The sequence below is a fragment of the Anarhichas minor genome, unplaced genomic scaffold, assembly GCF_050575085.1.
Source record: "Anarhichas minor isolate MPS153535 unplaced genomic scaffold, ASM5057508v1 ptg000040l, whole genome shotgun sequence".
Classification (NCBI taxonomy): Eukaryota; Metazoa; Chordata; class Actinopteri; order Perciformes; family Anarhichadidae; genus Anarhichas; species Anarhichas minor.
In genome coordinates, this window is record NW_027466486.1 from 9244251 (window position 1) to 9266245 (window position 21995).

The following is a 21995-nucleotide window of genomic DNA, read 5'->3' on the forward strand; positions in this document are numbered from 1 at the left end:
GTCCACTCTGACGTCAGAGATGTGGGTGAGACGTCAAGGGCAACACACTTGATGGACAGTTGCAGCAAACCTCCTCCACACTACTGTATGTGGGTCAGCATTACAATGAAACGGCCGTATATATTTTTAGAAATTGTTTTGAATAATATGTCATACTCAAGAGTTCTGTAAGTGAATGCAGCAGCTAAAATACTTGAATAAAGTAGTGTAACCTCACTACCTATGACATCTTGCTTTGTATCAGGGACGTAACTAGACAGTGCAGACAGAGCGGTTGCACTGGGGCCCGAGGGCAGAATGGATACATTACCCATGATTCCTAGGCTGCCTGATGAAGTGCCTGCAATGACCACAAACCCTACATTAAAAACTCAGATCCTTTCTCGCCATGACCCATTTGGTGTGTGTGTGTTCATTGTATAATTAATTCAGACTGCCACCTTTGCAATATGCCTTTGTTTAAAGGAGCAGCGTGTAGGATGTTGTGGCATCTATTGGTGAGGTTGCAGATTGCATCTAACTGAATAACCCTCTGCTCACCCTTCCCTTTCCAAGCATGTCGGAGAACTATAGTGGCCTTCAGGCAAGGTAAAAACACGAAAGGCTCATTGTTTGGTATTCCCGGCCTGGGCCACTGTAAAAACGTGGCCGTGTAGAATAGATGACCCGCTCTCTATGTAGATATAAATGGCTCATTACAAGGTAACTAAAAACTCAAGGACTCTTAGTTTCAGGTCATTTTACACTATTACAGACATATTTTTTATTACATTTCTGCCAATAATTCCCCTAAATCCTATACACTGAGAACAGAATCATTAGAAAAATGGGAACCGTTTTCTATATGATCCCTTGAAGAAACAAATGCATCTTTGTCCCGTAATCAGGTTTTCCTTTCTTGTGTTTTTGTAAAATAGACTGTAGCAATAACAAAATTAATGTTTGCTCTATACTATGATGCTCTTAAATTAAATGAATAACTTCATATTTTCTTTCATATTTTTTGTTTAAAGGGATGTACACAATAATGTATCCAATAATCATAATCCTTCTTAATTGGGACATGCTGCATAATGAGTACTTTTACTTTTGGTACATTGAGTACATTTTAATGCTAATATTTTTGTACTTCTACTTGTGTAAAATGTTGAATGCAGGAACAGAGTATTTCTACAATGTGATAATCACTTTAACTTCAATAAAATAATGTATATTTTATATGTAAATGTTATTATCCATTTAACTTCAGTGTATGTCTCCCAGTTCCCCACACTTAAAATAAAATGTACCAATACAGTACCAGCTGAATGTTTATTAATTATATGAATATTTATTAAGGGATACTGTGGCTAAGTGGAGAGGGCCGACCTTCAATCAGAGGATCGGTGGTTCGATCCCCGGCTCTGCTAGTCGCATGTCGATGTGTCCTTGAGCAAGACACTTAACGCCAAAATGTCTCCCGTAGTTGTGCCTACGGTGTAGAAATGTGATATGATCTGAATTGTAAGTCGCTTTGGATAAAAGCGTCTGCGAAATGACTGTAATGTAATGTAATGGATAAGATAATAGAGACTTTATTGTCATCCCTCAGTGCAGTACAATAGGAACAGAATTGTGTTTCTTCTGGTCTTCAGTGCAAATCAAAAGAATGAATGATGCAACATTCAATGGGAGTGAAGGAAACGTTAAGGTACAAAACAGGTACAAAACAGGTACAAACGTGCAATATACAGGGCAATACAAGACAGTGTTGTGAAGATATGAAAAAGTCTAAATATAAATGGGAGTATAAAAATAAGTGTTAAGTCAGTAAGTCGCAGTTTGTGGGTGTCTGAGTAAGGTGCAAGAAATCAGACAGGCTATAGTGACCTCACACTACGTTCCAATGTTTGGATTGGATTAGAATAATGTTTTCTCATTATATTATTATATTGTTTTGCCAGGGTACTAAGAGTATTACAATATTATTTCATATTATAGTATACCAGTTAAATAGATGATTGATATGTAAAAATGATTCTATATTTTGTTAAAATTAAAGTCATCGTTATACCCACGAGCAATATGGTTAGGATTGGTTAAACAGATTAGACAATTTAAATGCTGAATACAGATGCTCAAACATCCCCAGTTTGTTTCTATTTATCTCTGCATACTCATGTGGCTTCGTCTATCTGTTCACTGTCTATGCAAAAGAACATTTTAAAAACAGTTGAAATACATATAGAGATGATCAAACAGTTAATGAATACATTTGGCATTTAGTAGTAAACTTTACCAATAAAAGCACTGTGGAGGAATGGCTGGGCATGGTTTAATATGAGTTTAACAAAACACCAGCTTGACAACCCCTCGCCACTACAGAGGATTGTCAAAACAGACAAAACAAAATGCACAAAATAATTTGTTCATGGGACTGAGTGAATTCATAAAGCCTTGTAATTGCCACAAGGGGGTGGTGTTACCCTTTACATTGCATAGAGATCCACTCTAATCAGACGACAACATTAGATATTAAAACATTACCAATACCATATTCAATTTTATTATGTAAACAAAATATTTTCATATTTAATGTGTTTACTTCAAAGAAACATAAAAGAAGGCAACAGGGTCGTTAACGGGCAAAGTTGCTATAAAAAATAAACCATAACGTTACATGTACGTTAACTAATAACTAGATACATGGTGTACATATAAATAACGTTTAATTATATTTCATGTAAGTTTGGGTATTTTATTGTTTAATGCTAGAAATCGTGGGTTCACGAGACAGCGCGTACGAGGGAGCAGCCGCTGAATGAGCTGAATGAAGTCGACGGGAGGAAGTGGCGGTTAATGCAGCTCCACACCTTTCCGGTGTAGCAGCACTGCAACCAGCTCGACTTACAGGAGAAAGACGAGAGCTGGGTGTATTTATCGAGACAGGAGGGGGAGATAGGAGGTAAATTGATCATATTTTAATGTTTAACTCAAGGAGATGTGAGTCAAACATTTTGCGACTGTCGCGTGTATTTTGTATCCAGATATTATCAGTTTGCGACAGCTAAGTACCGTTATCTTGTTAGCCTTAGGCTAGCTTGCTAGGCAACAAGCTAACAGGTAGCTAATGATAGCTTGCTAGCCCTCTTTAGCAGCCATGAGCGATAGCTTGCTAATTTGGCATGTCTGACCCTCCTCCTAAATGTCTTTTTTTTCAGGGGGATAAGAAGTGGAGTTGCATGAGTGGATACACGTGTTGCTGAGTCACCGAGGATTTCTTTCGAAGACGCCGGCAGCAGGGTGAAGTTACCCGGCGCGACGCTTTATGGACTAGCCGCTGAAAGCTGCTTTTCTCCTCCGGTAGCGGTGAAGAGAACAAGGGCGCACCCGATGTGGAGGACCGGACACCAGAAGGAACTCACAAGTACCGCGGCCTTTTCGGGGCCTTATCTACACACGTCGTCTGCTCTCGGCACATTTTAATCGCCACGGCCTGTCATTGACACACAGCTTTATGTTGATTTGGGCAACAAAATGAACGTCCAGCAACAGCTGCTGCCAAGTTCTTAGTCTAACCGTGCCATGTTGTGCGTAGGGCCCGCAAACACTGTGGTACTTTGAACATAAATGTCCCACAACTTCACTGGAGGCACATACTTTAAAGTAAAAAGCCATTAAGTACTGTTCAGTTAGGTGTGCATTTTTGACTTTTTTTTCACCACATATGCTCTTCCCTGAGTCATGTTTTCAGAAGTAAGCCCATAAACTGAAGCTATAACAAAGTGAATCATCATCGGCACAGTTAACAGACTTTTTCTCGTTAGGATCGAAGTATTTATGCACAAGAGTTCAAAATGGGCAAAGTGCTGTCTAAAATCTTCGGCAACAAGGAGATGAGAATATTAATGCTCGGACTTGATGCTGCGGGAAAGACAACAATCCTTTACAAACTGAAACTCGGACAGTCTGTCACCACGATCCCCACAGTCGGCTTCAATGTGGAGACCGTCACCTACAAAAATGTCAAGTTCAACGTCTGGGACGTTGGGGGGCAAGATAAGATTCGCCCTCTGTGGCGACATTACTACACGGGCACCCAGGGGTTAATTTTCGTGGTGGATTGCGCGGACAGGGATCGCATCGACGAGGCGAGGCAGGAACTCCACCGCATCATTAATGACCGGGAGATGAGGGACGCCATCATCTTGATATTCGCCAATAAGCAAGACCTTCCGGACGCCATGAAGCCACACGAAATCCAAGAGAAGCTCGGGTTGACCCGCATCAGAGATAGGAATTGGTACGTTCAGCCCTCCTGTGCGACCACAGGTGATGGACTGTATGAGGGCTTGACATGGCTAACCTCGAATTACAAATCTTAATGATTGAGTGCTGACTGTTTTAGGTCAAAACTATAATACCGTTGCAAGTAACAAATAACTTCTCAAAATGAATATGGTTAAGAAGAAGAAGTTGATTATCTCCCATTTATTTTTAATACTACGTTTACCCCACGACTAATTTATCTTTAACTGGGTTTGCTGGCTTAAAGTTCGCTTGTCCTCTGTAGCAGGCCTATATCACATTCATCATCTTGGGGTTTGCTCGATGAATATTGAATAAATTGGTCCTAATGTTAAAGCCAGAGAGATCACCGCCTTTGCCTATTCTTTGCCCTGTTTGTATGATTATTATTTTTTTCTTTCTAATGAAGCTGAAGCGTTTGTCTTCATTCTTGGACTAAAACTTTTATTCAAGGTTCTTCAGTCTCCGTTGCATTGAACTCTGATCTTTTTTTTCCCTTTCTTTCTGAGGTGAGATCTTTAATGTCACTGTATACTTGATGGACTTTGACATCTGTTTGAACACAGTACTGTGATGAAAAGTATTTCTTAATGGTATTGACTGCTGCAAGGGAAAAATAAGGCAGAAATAAATCACCATTGCTTACATTTCATTGTCATCAGTCTTGACATCAGAGGAAGAAAACTACTTGAGACATGTTTCGATACCCCTCCCAATCCCCCTCGGTGGGCTTTATAGTTTACTGATTGACCTTCCGTGTCACGTCTTGATACCTAATTGTGCTCGATATTCAACAAATAGGCCTCCAGTAACTCTTAAACATGCTTGTTGGGATGCATTTTTGATTTTGGGTGACACGTAAGTTGACTCAATCTTTCCAAAGGAATGTCATTTAGCTCCGAGCTCTCTGAATCTGATTCCACAGTTGATTAGTCTCAGTATCGGGACATTATATGATAGCCTATATCTGTAGCATGAGTACGAAAGTACAGTAACCCTACATCAGAGTCCATCTGTTGTGCAGTCAGAGGGAGCTGTGTACTGGTGAAATGTTGAAGACACCCTGTGGTGCAGCTCTTACTCTTATTTTGACTGGGGGGGGGGGAAACCATGTACAGAACAATGTCATTGTAATGTCTTATTAAAAAAGTGATTTTAAATCTGTTATTTCTGTTTGTTTTTTCAAGGATTAAAGGCAGTTGGAGTAACTAGGCCTGTGAGTGATCTGCCAAAAGTTATATTCATTTAAGCTATTTGTAAGTAGTTTAACATATGAACAGCGGTATAAAAAAAAAAAAAAAACTGGGAAAGTTTCAAGAATGCTCCTAGTTAAAAGTAGAGGTCTGTATTGTTAAAATTCTCTGTTTTAGTGCTAGTGGGCAGATTCTTCATAAAGGGTTTATGTCCACCCTCAATAAGTGGTTGGCCTCAGTTCCCTTGCCAGTAAATGAGGGGGGAAATGTACAAAACAGGAAGTCCAACTGCTGGTCTTTTTGGAGCAACAACAGAGCCACATCATAGTTTGCAGCGGAGATATACAGCTGAATTGTGAATTATTTTTCAATGTTGCGTGTTGGTTGCGAGGCACAGTTGAGTTTATGCTGAGCTGTCAGCTGTAACTTCCTGAGTTTGCTATATTAGTTGGGACTGGCATCAAAAAGCGAGTCTCGGTTGTTTTGATTTAGCGGGAATGTTGTGTGTTCTAGTTGACTAATGCAGAGCTGGTGTTGAGAAATGTAAATAGGATAAACGCTTGAGTTATGAGTTACATGAACAGATGCTGGTTGCTAATGAGACCATTTATTGCACCTTTTTAAACATGGGAGCCACTCACAACCATGTGTTGCACTCTTTCCACATAATCAGGAGCATAATCTGTGTTTTTATATAATCTCTCAAAAGTGAGTGTAATCTCTGTCCGATCTTTAGAGTAATTCTGACATAGTGAAAGAATGTTTTAGTTTCCATTAAAGCTGATTAACAAGTGTGTTTGCACTCCTGACAAAGACAGGATTAATGGTGACAAATGGTCTGACTACTGTGTTTAGGGCTACAGAAGATTAGTCAGTAATATTCCACAGATTTTTAGGATTCTTCCACTCGGCATACTGCAGGGCACTGTTTCCAGTGTTTTACACCTCCACATAAAAACTGGCACTATGTAAGCTGCTCAAAAAGCACAGAGTCTGCATTTTTTTTTTTGCTTTGCATTTACAATAATAGGATGCACACTCAGTCAGTTTGACACTGTATCCTACAAATGTTTGCATCTACGAGCTACTGGCTGTATAATCATGGCGGCAGATTCCCTGTGTGGAGAATCTGGTGCTCAGCAAGTTGCTGTAAGAGGCCTCAGGATGTTTGCTTTAGCACCACAGAGGTTTCCGTCACACAGGTTAGGTGACAAAGACAGATTTAACGCTGAGATGTTCCGCACAACCCACACAACTCTTGCAACTGCGATTTAAAATGCTCCCCATCAGAAAAAAATCGAAATGATCCAGAAAGTCCAGGAAGTATGCAAGCTTCCAAGGGTATTTGTAAATACTAGCCTTCTATAAGGTCTTGGTCAAGGGCCTCCATTAGATGCTGATGGCAGTTTAATTGGGCTGTAATGGCCGCTTTGGTTCCCACCACTTCATTACAACCATATGATCCTCACAGCTTTATTGGTAACACTGGGGCCCCCGGGGCAAGGACAGAGACTGTAAGCAATGCTTTATGACCTCTCCTCTGTAAAGATGAGACCTCCTGGCCCTTATGTCGACTCCCTCTGTGCTGGGCTGGAATGCCATACACTTTCTGAGAGGAAAGGTCACAGAGGAAAGCTCAGTAATAGCTGCTTGGTATAATAGGCGTCATTCCTCTTGCTTAATGAAGTCTTAGACTGGTGTTGAATATAATTGTGTTCCCTGCAGCACACCGACGTGTTCATTTAGCATCTCACCAATGCAAACGCATTATTTCAGAATCCTAACTCACTGGTGGCATAATTCAAAAAGTAAAAAGGTAAGGGACTTAAATACCTCTACAAGAAGGTATATGACAGATTTGTCTCGGGCGGCCACAACACCTGTTTGTTAGGGAAGTTCCTATGACAGCGACCTGATGAGATCTGCCAGTGTGGCTTGGTGCTTTTGGTATCATCACATACGAGGATGACTGTGCTACAAGTATCCTGTAAGTTCCTCTATTCTACAGAGAAAGAGGAAGAGTGGGGAGAAATTGAAAGAGACCCCACCCCACTCTCTGTGAGCGGAGTTCTGCAATATTGGAATACACCTTTTTTTTCTTCTTCTCCCTTTGACGCAATGACGTCTGTCATTGCGTCAACTTGACAAAGATTTAAAACAGCTCAGGAATAACTATGGTGACTGGTGTTACAGCTGCACGTCTGATATGCCTCCAAACCCAGCCTGAATTATGCTTGTGGTTTTCAGGGGTGTGGTTTGTCTTCTTCACTTCCTCATAACACCAGCTGCAGTGTAGCATTTGCGCAGGTAGGACTCATGTAATACTCCTTTATGACTGAAGTCATCGTGGCTTAACATCGGCCTACAGTTCAACAGCCACACCCAGCTGGATGAATAACTGTAGGATTTGAGATGCCTGCAGTCACATGTATTCTTGTGCACATTGGCCAACAACGTTACTAAAGCGGTTTATTTATCTGCCAAATGGTAGGAGGGAACACCTACTCTAAGCCACAGCTCACACAGCTTGGTTCAGTGGCTGCTTATCTTCAAGGACAGTTATAAAAAAAAAAAAAAAACTCTCCCTCCATCTGCTGGTTAAGTTCTCTGCACCTTCAGTAGCCTCTTTGAGTGAGCTGTTAAATAATGAGCTCACGCAGAGCTCAGTGTAAAACAAGTCCGGAAGTGGCTGAAAGTTGTTTCAGGTTTCCTGCTGTGGTTAGCGCTCTTGAATGCCACGCTGCAATGCAAACCCCTCACGCAGACGCACCCTTAGCTGTTTGTATTGTAGGTGTGGGTTGAGTTGGTTTTGATTGCAGGTGTGTGGCTGCAGGTTTTTGCTCAGAAACAATCTAAAAAAAGTGTTGTGGTTTGAATAGGGGCTATGCTGTGGTGTGGGCCAGCTAAATAAGGTTGAAAATGTGAGGCTGTGAAGTCCAAGGTGCACTCTGGGCACTAGTCCTAAATACATTCCATTCATATCTGCAATGGAAGGTTACTTGCTGTGGTGAAATCAAAAACTCAGAGAAGCATACAATTATTATTAAGTGCTGGGGGTCCACACGACAGAACCAATTTGTTTTTTTCAAAGGATAGATGAAGTACTCAAACAAGCATTAACTACATCATTTAAGCCACTAACCGTACAGTTTTGTTTGTAGAGTCTCACTGGCCTCTAATCATATTGTTTTTTCCACTTTAAAAACCATCCAATCTCAGTTCCATTACATTTTTTTATGCCTCGGGGCATCTGTTTATATTCCATTATGTGAAAACTCTGAAAGTTGTCCACTTGGTTCCTCTTGAGAATTCCAGGATGTTTGACACAGCTGTTTGAGTGTGAACCAGTGTGTCTCTGGACTCACGTGCTGTGTTTTCCCAGCTGTAACACGCAGAGAGTAAAGAGGATCATAGCTGAGGGTTAACCATCTTGCCTTCAGATGTAAGCAGAAAGCAGTGCTATGTATATGAAAAGGGGGGGGGGGGGGGGGGGGGGGGTCAGCATTATGGATGGTGCTGCGAGGAATGGAAATCTAAGTGCATCTGTTTCTGAAGCAAGATGAAATCAATTGGATGTTTTTTGAGATTCTTCTTCACACAGTATGCAGAGCATGATCTGACCTTTGCCATGTGGCATCTGTAATTTGGATTTACACAACCACCTCAGCGCGCACCGAAACACTTTAATACCAAAGTATACAGTAACATAGAGAAGAGTCACCATCCACCAGCCACAATGTATTCACGCACAGCCCCGACACACTGACTGACACAAACACAATCACTGTTAATTACTGAGGAGACAGTGTTTAGAGTGACACTACCTCTGGATTAGACAACAGTTTGGGCTTGGGAAGAAATCTCAGTTCTAAGGCTAGTCAGGTGCTACTACTCACACACACAGTGCAGAATCAGACTACTGAGAGGTAATGACGTAGGAAAAGGTGACACACATACACACAGAGAGAGAGAGAGAGAGAGAGATGCTGCACCCACCATTCTGCAGTTCTTCGCTTGGTGCTGGGCTGCCACACATTCTAATGATGACAAATACATCATTGCACTAGAATGCCGTAGGGACAGCAGTCACAGGCAGTCAAGTCTCCGCAAAACCTGTGGTAGTTCAAGCAAGGAATCAATACACCATTCCAGTTTTACTGATACCACGCTAGAGCCACACTGAACCATCACTAATATTATACGCAGCGTTTATTATGACCTAACACTGCCTACAAAGACTAATAGGAGTTATACAGCTTTGTGTTCAGCTCTTTTAATTTTGATATGGACAATCACTGGTGTGTCGTAGTGCTAATATGCCTGTATTTACAGTAATGGAGGAAGGGGGCAAGATTTGCGTCCCCTCTCAACTGCAGCACAGCTGTCTTAACAGCACCCCCGCCCTCCTCTTGTTCCCCTGCAGGGGGGGAGGGGGGGGGACTCGATCACATGCTCTATTTTGGAATGGAGCTCTCGCCTGTTGTCTCTTTGTGTGTAGCCTAAAGTGAAGCATTACGTGAAGCATAAAGAGAAAAAGATGATCTGTGTGTGTGGAGGTGGAGGGTTAGACACCTTTACATGATCAGAGGAGTCACACATTTATGCAGCCGTCTTCTATTTTTAATCAGCCCAGTTTGATGTCTATTCTCGAGCCACTCCCTAATAGCTAGCGAGAAAATGAGTCTTCCTTTCTGGAACAGCATCTCTTGGCTCCAGGCAGCGTGATGATGGTGACACAAAGGATCTTCTGTGTCACTCGGCTGTGATGCAGCAAAGTGGTGCACACCACACAGGCTGCACGGAGTCAGACTCTCCTCCACCCATCTGGTTTGGAGGGGAGCTACACTGCTCCCTCATGTTTTCTAAGAACCAAAGGGGGGGAATACATGCGCATTATGGAGTCCGTGCAGATGTTTTCCCCTATGTTGTGTGTACAGAAAGTGCAGACTGGCCTGGTGTTGAATTGTACATGAATCTCAGGTGAACGAATAGCACACTGAAAAACAAAACAGCCACGACGAATTTCATCACCATGCCGTGATCAATAAATGGCCTATATGTTAAAGCCCTCTGTGTGGCCTATTTATGAGGACATGAACTGTGTTGTTCTTACTGCAGGTTTTCCACACAGGTAAGAGCTATTTCTACTAATAGCACCATCTGTTGGCAGAAAATGCCCCCATTCTGTCTTGGTGCATGCAGCATGTACGCCACATGTTCAGTAATGACTCTTTACGGTCACTGGAATCTACTGGTACGCGTATAGGATAACAGATTAGCGACACCGCTGCTTCACTGTGGGCTGTCCTCATTTACTCCGAACCTCCCCGATTCCCCTGTAGTGCCAGCCTAATTAGCCAACCACAAGAAGACTATAACTACATTATATAAATGATTGTGGGTTAACAGAGACTGGAAAATAGATTGTAAATGATTCGACTGACAGAGCTATGGGTGGACAGGAGGATGAAATGTTGACACGCGGAGGTCGCCTCTACCCGTCTAATCCCAATAACCCCTCTGGGTCCCGTCCTCGCCACACTGGGCTTAATACCAGCTTAATACCAGCTGTGAGTCAATTTAATTAGCTGAACATATCCTGGTCACAGCCAAAGGAGACCTCAATAGTAGGCTAGGCTGACTCAGATTGTAGCAGTCCAGCTGGCCCAGGCAGAAGTGAGAGTTCAGAGATGGGCCACAGGGAGAGATTATTGTAAATGATCCGATGTAATCATTCTAGTAACTGTAACAATGAAAGAAAAAACCATGAATGTCACTATTTCTCTTGTGATAGGCCATATCATCAACCAAGATCCAGGGGTCAGATTGTTAAATTGTGATATTCAACCACACCTCTGTCTTTCCCCGTCATAGGCTACATCTAAACATTCACGATCAGTTGGAATAATGAATCTATTAGTTTGGGCAGGAAGATTTCTACTGGTTCAAGTAGCAAACAGTTCATGTTGCATTTAAACGATGATTTGGCATTAATTATGAAGAGCTGCTTGTTTCTGTTCAAATTAAAAATCAAATCATTAATTTCAGAGGCAGTACGCCATCACAGATGTTCCTGCCGTACAGTAGAAGCACATTTCAGGCAAGGTTAGCTTTGCACTCCAGGATCCATATCGAGAAAAAATGAGGATGAGCACGAGGAGCATACTGATGCATAATCAAACTTTGCTCCATACTGCATTGTTCTATAAAATGATTTGATGATTTTAATGAGACGTTCAGTGTTGACTCGACCCATGTCAACATCAACATAGCATTTTTATTTGGCCTGAGCGTTGGAGGCCACCCCGCTCATTACGCTACAGCTCCACTGTGTAAACAGAGAGCAGCATGAAAGGCTGCGAGGGGCCCCTGCATGCCTGTGGGAGGACGGGCGTACTTCATGGTTTATGTTTGAAAAAGAGCCGTAATCTTCCAGCTAATCTGGGGCTTGTGGTGGAATTCCCCATGCACTGAGGGCTAGGAGCTAGCATACACAATGTTGGCCTCAGTTTTTAAAAAGCATGGGTAGACTACATAAACATAAACTATGGATTGAGAAATTTAGTCATGATTTATTTTCTCACCCCTCTCAATGTGATAAATTCTAATAGTGTAACAATGTCTTTGCAACTTAAATTAAAATGAAGTTATTAGATAACCAGTTTGGCTTAATACTCTAATTGCAGGTTGTTGTTTTTTGCACAGACTAAACATTTACACACCTCTGAATACTTTTTTTGGATTTAAGCAATCATTGCCCCCTAGTGCTCAAATGGGCAATGTCTGAATTGACATACCCATTTCACAATTAGAAGAAATCCTTTAAGTTACAGTGAAAACCACTCTTACAGCAAGATGGCCGTCAGTAGCTGCTCATCTCTGGGGGAAGGTCAACAATTTCAATCTTACATGTGACTGTGAGTATTATCCAAATGTAATGACCTGCAACAATGTTTATTTAATCATGCACAGCAGAAATGCTCAAGAGCAAAAGCACAGTAAGTCTCATGTTTGCAGTTTACTGAGCTGTAAACTCTGGGCTTTCACTGTGTTTTGAATAAAAATGTTTTAAAAAGATCAGACATTTGCAAGACTGATCCTCAACCTCAAACATACAAATGAACCCCTCTCGCTTAAACACATTTGAGTAAAGATAAGCCTTCGCTGTCATGTCTGTGCTTGCACATGTCTGCCATCTACCTTCACAGCCCTACAATTGCACAGACCAATGAAACTGATATTATATAAACTTGGTTTAATAGTGTATGAAAACAATACATTTTACAATGTTTTTTTTTAATTTTCCATTTTGTTTTACTCCAATCACTGTACCAGCACAGTCATATATATAAGAGCCAAGAGTGCAAAAATGAAGATACATCGATTAGGGGCACATCAGACTTTTCTCCGGATGAGCAGGATGTGGATGTCTGGACTACTAAACTCTGGGTCTTGCTTGTCTGAAGGGATCTCCTCACAGTCGAAGTTTTGTTGCAGCAACTAAAAGATAACAAAAAAAACCACATACTGAGGGATGATGCCATATATCTCAGCTTCTTAATATGCATTTACTTATTTATTAGTATTAACAAATGGAACACACAGTTGGGCTCTCACCTCAAAAAACTGCCTTTCCACTTTTGGGTTGACACCCTCTGTGCGCTGCTCATAGCAGCAAATAATGCAGGTCTCTGGTCCAGAGAGCAGCTTCAAGCTCTCCACCAGCGGAACAATGGACTGTGTGGAAATAAATGATCAGAGATTACAAAGAGAAATGCAGTGTACACACATGTTTTATTCAGATTTACAATGATGGTGATGCAGTGCAAAGTTGCAAAGGGTCAAGTTTAGATTAAAGTAGAAAACTCTTGTAAGTTACCTGCTCATAATAGATGCAATCTGCCATAAGGACATAATGTGGGGGAGGCCAGAAGTCAGACACATCTTCACCCCTATGAAAATGAATCAAACCGTTTGCAATCTGTTGAAACAGTGGCTTGGATATAGAAATGTAATCCAAAAAAACAAAACATAAGTACAAACCATTTCAGTACCTTGGCAGTTACTGATCCACTACTGATGAGTGCCTGGTTTTCCTGGATGTTCACTCTGAGCAGGGTCTGCAAGTCCTCCAGGTCCGTCACAGTAACTGCAGCTCTATGGGATTTAGCACAAAGCAATGAAAACTGCCCTTTGGCTTTATGTGCGTTGGTAGTTTTAATATTCTCATTAACAGTCGGTGGTTTTAATCAAAAATAAAAGGATGTCATGGCTGTCGTTCGCTCAGCTAGCAAGCTAGTATTAACTGCATGTATATCGATGCTTTAAGGTCAGAGTAACACGTAAACACACAAACTAAGCGGTCATCTCACCCCAGTGTTGCTGCCATCAGACCGACGACTCCTGTCCCAGCTCCTAACTCCACTACCCTCTTGCCCGCCCAGACGTTCACTCCAGAGGACGGGTCATAAAATTGTTTCGTCTCTAAATATTTGGCCAGAACGATGGCCGCATCCCACACGACACAGCCAACGTCTCCTAAGTAGCACTGCTTCACCTTCAGGGTACACCCGTTGTTTCTCTCAATTTCTCTCACAAAGTAATCCCCCTCATCTGCGTCCGCCGCCATGTTGGCCGCGGCAGGAACGGGTAGAGGACTTCCGGTTTGATCTTTCCAGAATAAAAGAGTAAACTCTTCATATCAGGGCAAGTGCACTGAATGAACACAAAAGGCAGACAACTTATTTTTTTGCACAAGAACAAATTATGAGCAAAACGTTAGTATTCATTCTGTAAAATACTGTCTGTGGTAATCATTATTCTAATAAAAGTAATGGAGGCCCTTCAGCAGCACTGTCAACTGTTTTGAGATATAAAGTGATACAGCTCTTTTTCTAATGTAATATATATCTAATATGTCTAATAAATCTAAAATAGACAACATAAGTGATGTCCTATATACAGTCTATGGGTATGTCAGGCCTCCACCACAAGGCACATACACAAATATTTTCAGACTATAAGGTCAAGATCTTGACCTCAAACACGTGATGCTTATTGCTTTGGAAAGCTAATTTGTCAAAACACTCCTCAGGCCATGTATAATCATTGTATGTATGTATGTGTACTTCTAGCTGCTTCCTCTTTCCTTCTTCCTCTTCACTCGTTTTAGTTCCTCTTCTTGTCAAGTCATGCTTTGCTTAACCTTTTGGATAGCTGTTACCTTTGTTACCCAGCCTATTTTATGACGTTATGGTCTAGTGGCAACTAATGATGAACACATCTTTGTACAGGGTATTTCTGTGTAACATTGAATTGTATAAAGTGATGTGGTTTTGTTCCTGGTTTGAGGGTTGCTTTAAAACCTATACTCCAATTCATACATCCCCAAAAGTAACTAAATCAATCATCCAAATGAAAAACTATCCAAATGACAAGTCATACAAACCATACTATAATCAATTTCACTGTGTATACTGTTCTCATCATGACCATTTCCATTTCACTGTCTATGTGCCTCCTATTGGCAATCTACAATTAAGGTGCTTTCATTTCATTTTCAGTTTCAGATGTAACTTGAAAATGTCAATCAAAATCTGTGTTATTTCAGAAAGTTCCCAAGACCTGGTAAAACTAAATAAATAAATACAATAAAAAAGACTATCATGTGACTATTAACATGAGATCTCTGAGCTCTTCTTTTTATAATGTGTATAAACTCGTTATCCATGAAAAGAGCCCATAGACACCGTAGTCTACTCTGAATATCACAACAATTGGTTCTTCTTAATATCTTTCGTTTTCTTTTTTACTGTATTATGTTTGATGTTTGGTCAATTAAACTGAGTTATTGTGGATTTGAGGTGCACACTGCATTCCTGTGTGTAGCCAATCAATCAATCATTTAACATATAGGCTAAATAACTATGTCAGTAATGTCAATCAATCAATCTGTCAATCGTCTTGGTTTTAAAATGTCACGTGACTGATTTGCGCAGACGCTAGTTTACAGGATCCGACATGATCGCGCGCGTAGCTAGCAGAGGCGGGTTTGTTAGCTAACAGTTAAAGCTAGCTGTGAGACTTCTTTGCGTTCCACATATGGCGTCCGGGTTTTTCGCAAATTAGGGTTCAGTTGACTGCAGCTTTTTTTTTGTTACTAGCATTCTCAAATGTATGTATTAGTTTGGTAATATACCGCTCTGCCTTTACGAGGGTCTAAAATGTTTCGTAGCAGCACAGAGGAGGTCGGTGACACCTCGGAATGTGGACAGACATGGGGGGTGTCCCCAACGGACAGAAGCAGACTAAATGAAACTACCTCGTATGATCCCGGATCAGCTTCCTCCGGTTCATCCCACCAAAGCTTAGATGAAGGCAGTACGAGCTCCAGCCACGGTCCATCATTCCCCCGAGCGGCCTCAGGTGAGTTTAGTTTAAGCTAACACTTAGCATCTTTTACTGTCACAACAGTGGCTTACAAAATGATGGAATAACAATGGGGCCCACATTTGTAATACTTAAAACCTTGTGTCTGGGCTCGGCAGTAATAATATGACACAGGCCCTCTCCTCATGTTTTGTCTTGACATAGGTCAGTTGCATCAAAGCTTCCTGTTAGGCAGGATCAATTCATCCCTCCTTGCATCTACCTCGGACAGCTCCTCCCTCCGCAGCCGTGGGGGAACACCAAAACTCAGGAGGACACCAGGGTTTGCTGGGGCCACACTCGCACACCTAGCACGCACCCCATTGACCGATCACACCGGTACTTCAGCCCTACATCATGTTTGAACATGTCAACATGGCTGAAGCTGTGTTTCTAATTCTGATTCCTGTGTTTTTGCAGCAACAAGCAGCTCCTCTGCAACAACAACCTCCGGTGCCTCTGTGATCGTGGCAGTGGTTGAAGGGCGCGGTTTGGCTCGGGGAGAGATTGGCATGGCCAGTCTCAATTTGAAATGTCCAGAGCTTATACTCTCGCAGTTTGCAGACACTGGGACGTATGCCAAGGTAACCAATCCGTGGTCAAAATCTACAGTACAACCTACAGGCTTGATTGGCTTGTTAATCATGGCTACGCTCAGCAGAGACTCTGAAATATAGGCAACTCCTGTCTCGTTCATTATTTTACTCTTCTGAAGGTCATAACCAAGATTCACATCTTGTTGCCACTGGAAATACTTATGCCAGACACAGCCAGTGAGAAGGGGAAAGGGACGAAGCTGTTCAACCTCATCACAGAGAACTTCCCGGTACCAATGCAGTATAGGAGTCATAAGCAAAACACACAATTCAGTGAAACAAATGCATACTTTCAAAGAAGAAGGTGGCTCACTCATTCACTCACTCACTCCTGGTTGGCACTACTGTGAACTGTGTATGGTGCATCCCACCTATTGACATGTGTTTTTGTTCAATGTTAATGTGTGGTAATGTTTACATATTTTTATTGTCAGGGAGTAGCTTTCACTGCTATCCAAAGGAAGTATTTTAATGAGAGGAAAGGACTGGAGTACATCCAGCAGCTGTGTGCTCCAGAATTTGGCACAGTCCTCATGGAAGTGCAAGCTAAGTACGCCACTGAGTACAATAACGTATAAAAATAGAAATACTGCAACACAAATGATCATGATTTATTATTTCTTCAGGTATTATTGCCTAGCAGCAGCCGCTGCTTTGCTGAAATATTTAGAATTCATCCAGAACTCCGTCTACGCTGGCAAGTCTCTCAAAGTGAGCTTTAAAGGGAGTGAACAGACTGCAATGATTGACTCCACATCTGCCGCCAACTTGGAGTTGGTTGTCAATAACAGAGACCACAGGTAAGAGGGCAAGAGCATGACATGTGTAATGCTTGTATAATCATGTACAGTGAGTGTTCAGTCTGTCTCTACAGGAGCGAGCATACTCTTTTAGGGGTGCTTAACCACACCAAAACATCTGGTGGTGCGAGACGGTTGCGCTCCAATATTCTGGAGCCTCTCGTTGATGTGGACACCATCAACATTCGCTTGGACACCATACAAGAGCTGCTGCGGGATGAGGAGCTCTTCTTCGGCCTGAAGAATGGTCAGGATTTAATCATACGTTAAATGTAAAGTGCATGCTGGAGATGGGAGCATAACACAGTATTTGACTATGTGCTCTTTTTGCACTCCTTAGCCATAGCTCACTTCCTTGACATTGACCAGCTGCTCTCTGTTCTTGTCCAAATCCCTAAGCAGGAAACGGTACGTACAGTACTTTCAGTACTCACAGTTGCATAAGATGATTTCATTGCAGTGGAATGTCTTGTGTGTGTGTGTGTGTGTGTGTGTGTGTGTGTGTGTGTGTGTGTGTGTGTGTGTGTGTGTGTGTGTGTGTGTGTGTGTGTGTGTGTGTGTGTGTGTGTGTGTGTGTGTGTGTGTGTGTGTGTGTGTGTGTGTGTGTGTTTAAATGCTTAAATGCTTAAAGACACTTGGTATTTCTTTCCCTTTTCATGCCTTTTTCATTACGGTTGCTTTGTTTTTGCAGGTTCAGGTTGCTGAAGCAAAGATTACACACGTCATTCAGCTGAAACACACATTGGACCTGGTGCCACGGTTAAGGGTCTGTGAAATTTGTTCAACATCAGCCTGTAGCCATGAATAGAAGGAGAAAAAAAGCTTTTTACCCCACAGTATTGTACTAGTTGTTATTTAGTTAGAATGTAAATTGCAAGTCCTTTAAACATTGCACTTTATGAACAGATGGGGTTGAAGAATTGCAACACGGCTCTGCTCAAGGCCTACAGCACCGCATTGGAAGACAACAGGTACCAAGCTTTCTGCCTATGTTGTAAATATAATACACATTTACTATCGTGTACTGTGTACAGACTTCTGCCACCGTATTTGTGTCCGCCTCAGGTTTGACATGATCCTAGAGCAGATCAAGACCGTGATTAATGAGGACACTACCTACCTGAAGGGGAGCCTGAACATGCGCACCCAGAAGTGTTACGCTGTCCGCCCCAACATCAACGAGTTCCTCGACATTGCGCGCAGAGCTTACACTGAGATAGTGGACGACATTGCAGGTGTGTAGTCTGTCCGTTCAGTTAATATCTTTGGTTTGCGATGTTTGTGTATGTTATTTATACATCCAAGCTCATTGAATGGCGTTGTGTTGCACAGGGCTTGTGAACCAGATGGGGGAGAAGTACGGTTTGCCAATGCGTACCAGCTACAGCACAGCTCGAGGTTTCTTCATTCAAATGAAGCTCGAGGGAGTGGTCTTACCTGAAGGGAAACTCCCCTCTGAGTTTATGAAGGTACAGTCCACGAGAGGCGGGGCTAATAGACTAACTAAGAACAGAAAAACGAATTGCCCCTATCGGGACAATAAAGTTAAATGGAACGAATGAACACAAAAAAAAAAACATATGCCACCGCAGGTCACAAAGCACAACAACAACTACGGCTTCACCATTGCAGACCTGATGAAGATGAATGACCGCTGTGATGAGGCCCTGAGGGAGATCTTTCACATGTCCTATGTGTAAGGAGATCATGATCCTATCACTATAGAATATGACTGTGCAGAAATGTGCCTAAGTTCAAAGATCATCTTTAAATATTGACTACTATTTTGTGTCCACCAGAGGGTGCTATTTGTTAGCTAATTTCCCTCCTGTGCAGTGCCCCTGTAGCATCTGACTTGTCTCCATACAGGGTGATATGTCAGCTGCTGAGCACTATCCACCAGCACATTCACTGCCTTTACAAGCTCTCGGATGCCGTATCCATGCTGGACATGCTGCTGTCACTGGCCAATGCATGCACCATCTCAGACTATGGTAAGTATGACTCACTGTCGATTTCCAAGTCTGTCAACCAAACTGTCAAATTAACCTTAAATAAGAAGACCGCTATGTTGTCTGAGGGAGTGATGTGTCCACACAAGGCAGCACCCAGCCAACGTCACACATGACAGCCAGAAACTGCTCCTCTGAGCTGGCAGTTCTGCTGGCCTCAGTTTTGTGAGTCGTGGGCAACACCAGCCAGATCAGCCACGTGGGTGGTGAGCGCTGGCCCTCAGCTGTCTGAAAGCATATCTCCATAGACATGTGCTGACTGCCTGCCCCCCCCCCCCCCCTATCCCAGCCAGCGTGTACTCGGATTACCCTTGTTACATAAGTGTGCGCTGATGTGCTGTATTCACAGAGGCAAATCTCCTCAGCAGAAGAGCTATAGCTGGCTGTAACAACTGCACACACCTCTGTCAGAAATAAGCTTTTATTATATTGTGACACACTTTTCAGTTAAACAACTGGCAATTAAGAACTTAAAATATAGAGATGAAATCATATATCTAATAATTTAGTCACAGTTTACTGGCTTTTTAGGTTTGTAACAAAATTGCCAAACACTAACTCATACAGTGTAGCTGTATTTTAATGCGTTTTGATCATTCCATGTTATTATATATACAAAATTCCAACAAATCGATGCATTTTTGATCATTGCTTTGTCTGCCAGTGCGCCCTGAGTTCACAGACACACTGGCCGTCAAGCAGGGTCGTCACCCCATTCTGGAGCGGATAGTTGGACAGCAGCCTGTATCGAACAATAGCTACATCTCCGAGGGCAGCAACTTTGTCGTCATCACTGGACCCAACATGAGCGGCAAATCCACCTACCTCAAGCAGGTGGCGCTGTGTCAGATCATGGCTCAGATAGGTCAGCGGCAAACAGTTCAGCCTCTCATGAATTTGGAGTACAAAGCTGCACAGTGCTAGGCATGCACATGGCTGGATGTTTGAGTAATGCCATTACATCATTATTCCAGGCTCTTTTGTCCCTGCTGAGTACGCCTCTTTCCGTGTTGCTGACCAGATTTTCACCAGAATAGGTGTTGATGATGATTTTGAAACCAATTCCTCCACCTTCATGTTGGAAATGAAGGAGGTATGTTTGTGTGTTTGTGTCTTTTTTAGCATTAGGGCTGCTGATGATCTTTAATTACATATATGAGGGAACTAAAATCACAAAATGATGATTGACTGCATATCTACTCCCCAAAGATCTCTTACATAATCCACAACGTGAGCGACAGGTCCCTGATCATCATAGACGAGTTGGGGCGGGGTACCAGTGCTGAGGAGGGCATCGGCATTTGCCACTCAGTTTGTGAGTTCCTTCTTAGCCTCAAGGTAAGAGTATGCACTTATCCAACCCTGCACTGATATTCCTTTGTCTAAGATGAAAACCAGTTTAATCAGATTCGTATGCTCTATATGACTTGTTTAACTTGTCGGTTGTGTTACACCTCTTTGATCAACAGCAAAGAAGCAAAGTCAATACAGGAATAGCTCGTCTTTTTAGTTTTCTACGGTGTGTGTGCTGTTTCGCGGCTGTTTGCAGGCGTTCACCCTGTTTGCCACGCACTTTCTCGAGCTGTGCCAACTAGAGTCTCTTTATCCCAACGCGGAGAACCAGCACATGGAGGTTCAGCACACACGCAGTGGTGACACTGGTGCAGAGAGTGTTGTGTATACATACTTGCTGAATCGAGGATGCTCTGAAGAGCGAAACTATGGTACAGAAACCAGTGAAATCTGACTACAATCCTGTGGAAACTGGTCATGAAAAAAAGGTTACAGAGCTCGTTTTTGCTCTTCTAGGTCTGAGAGCAGCAGAAATGACGGCACTTCCCTCAAACATAATCCAAGAGGCAAAGATGATTGCCTCCAAAGTTAGCCAGCAGCTTTTGGTATGATTCCTAAAAAATAAACATATTGGACACTGAGTCAAAGGCTGTACAGTGACCGATAGCACAAATATTCCCTGTGAAAGGAACAGTATCCATGGTGTGGTTTATTATTGTTCTAGGCCAAACATCACAGTGATCCGGGAACACAGAGGCAGAGAGCGGCGTACAAGCTGGCCACCCGCCTCCTGCAGACTGCCAGGAACTCCAGACTGGACCGTGACAGCTTGCGTATGTATCTGAAGGGCTTAAAGAAGCAGTATGAGGCAGAGCTGCTGGCAGCAGGGCAGCCAGCGTCAATTGACACAGAAGAGGAATGACTGATTCAGCCTGAAATTAGTCATTCAAAAAAATAATTGTTGATGTATCATTACTGGGCATATTGTGTTGAGATTGACATATTTAATAATAAATGAATTTCTTTGAATTTCAGTGGTCATGGCTTTCTTTTTGGACAGTCTATTAAAAATAATATTATACCACATGTTAGTTTGGAAAATGTTATCTAAAACATTGTTGCAAAATACGTGTTACATCCCTAAAGTAACACTGTCCTTATACCATAACAAATTAAAATAAACTTAGTATGGTTAGGTCACAAGATATACAACGGATATAGTGAAAGTACACATATTATGTGCTCGTGTTTTATGGACTTTGGGGAAGTGCAATGACCACTCCCCTTTGCTTTTTGCCGAAAGTAAGATTTATGAGCCGAGGCTGTCTCGAAAAGGCGGGGCTTGCTCTTGTTTTTTCCTTGCGTAATAACGTCTCCTGACGGTGT

General features: G+C 42.3%; 3 protein-coding genes across 3 annotated transcripts; 2 read left to right on the forward strand and 1 right to left on the reverse strand.

Moving 5' to 3' along the window:
- The first annotated feature begins 2786 nt into the window (after positions 1-2786).
- LOC142968077 (ADP-ribosylation factor 6) lies at positions 2787-5454 on the forward strand. The gene is made up of 2 exons (XM_076107814.1): positions 2787-2944; positions 3201-5454. Exon 2 carries the CDS (start codon positions 3837-3839, stop codon positions 4362-4364), a length of 528 nt encoding a protein of 175 aa, XP_075963929.1. The 5' UTR covers positions 2787-2944; positions 3201-3836; the 3' UTR covers positions 4365-5454.
- A 7266-nt stretch (positions 5455-12720) lies between these two features.
- On the reverse strand, positions 12721-14136 carry vcpkmt (valosin containing protein lysine (K) methyltransferase). Its single transcript, XM_076107813.1, has 5 exons — positions 13853-14136; positions 13524-13637; positions 13360-13432; positions 13098-13217; positions 12721-12980 (listed from the first exon to the last, which is right to left on the reverse strand). The coding sequence occupies exons 1-5, from the start codon at positions 14107-14109 to the stop codon at positions 12876-12878; spliced, it is 669 nt and encodes a 222-aa protein (XP_075963928.1). The 5' UTR covers positions 14110-14136; the 3' UTR covers positions 12721-12875.
- Positions 14137-15703: 1567 nt separating this feature from the next.
- On the forward strand, positions 15704-21637 carry msh4 (mutS homolog 4). The gene is made up of 20 exons (XM_076107811.1): positions 15704-15905; positions 16074-16247; positions 16329-16492; positions 16624-16734; positions 16939-17054; positions 17131-17304; positions 17379-17551; positions 17645-17712; positions 17996-18070; positions 18211-18275; positions 18370-18539; positions 18637-18773; positions 18897-19000; positions 19174-19298; positions 19981-20181; positions 20291-20409; positions 20526-20654; positions 20866-21040; positions 21126-21214; positions 21334-21637. Exons 1-20 carry the CDS (start codon positions 15704-15706, stop codon positions 21529-21531), a joined length of 2769 nt encoding a protein of 922 aa, XP_075963926.1. The 3' UTR covers positions 21532-21637.
- The last annotated feature ends 358 nt before the right edge of the window (positions 21638-21995 follow it).

What these genes read in the sequence shown, in the direction of transcription:
- LOC142968077 (XM_076107814.1), top strand. Translation starts at nt 3,837, where the DNA reads ATGGGCAAAGTGCTGTCTAAAATCTTCGGCAACAAGGAGATGAGAATA.
- msh4 (XM_076107811.1), top strand. Translation starts at nt 15,704, where the DNA reads ATGTTTCGTAGCAGCACAGAGGAGGTCGGTGACACCTCGGAATGTGGA. An exon ending in CTTCTTCGGCCTGAAGAATG is followed by an intron (nt 17,552 to 17,644) that starts GTCAGGATTTAA and finishes TGCACTCCTTAG; the next exon opens with CCATAGCTCACTTCCTTGAC. An exon ending in ATCTTTCACATGTCCTATGT is followed by an intron (nt 19,001 to 19,173) that starts GTAAGGAGATCA and finishes GTCTCCATACAG; the next exon opens with GGTGATATGTCAGCTGCTGA.
- vcpkmt (XM_076107813.1), bottom strand. Translation starts at nt 14,109, where the DNA reads ATGGCGGCGGACGCAGATGAGGGGGATTACTTTGTGAGAGAAATTGAG. An exon ending in ATTGCATCTATTATGAGCAG is followed by an intron (nt 13,218 to 13,359) that starts GTAACTTACAAG and finishes ATTTCCACACAG; the next exon opens with TCCATTGTTCCGCTGGTGGA. An exon ending in TGGAAAGGCAGTTTTTTGAG is followed by an intron (nt 12,981 to 13,097) that starts GTGAGAGCCCAA and finishes GTTATCTTTTAG; the next exon opens with TTGCTGCAACAAAACTTCGA.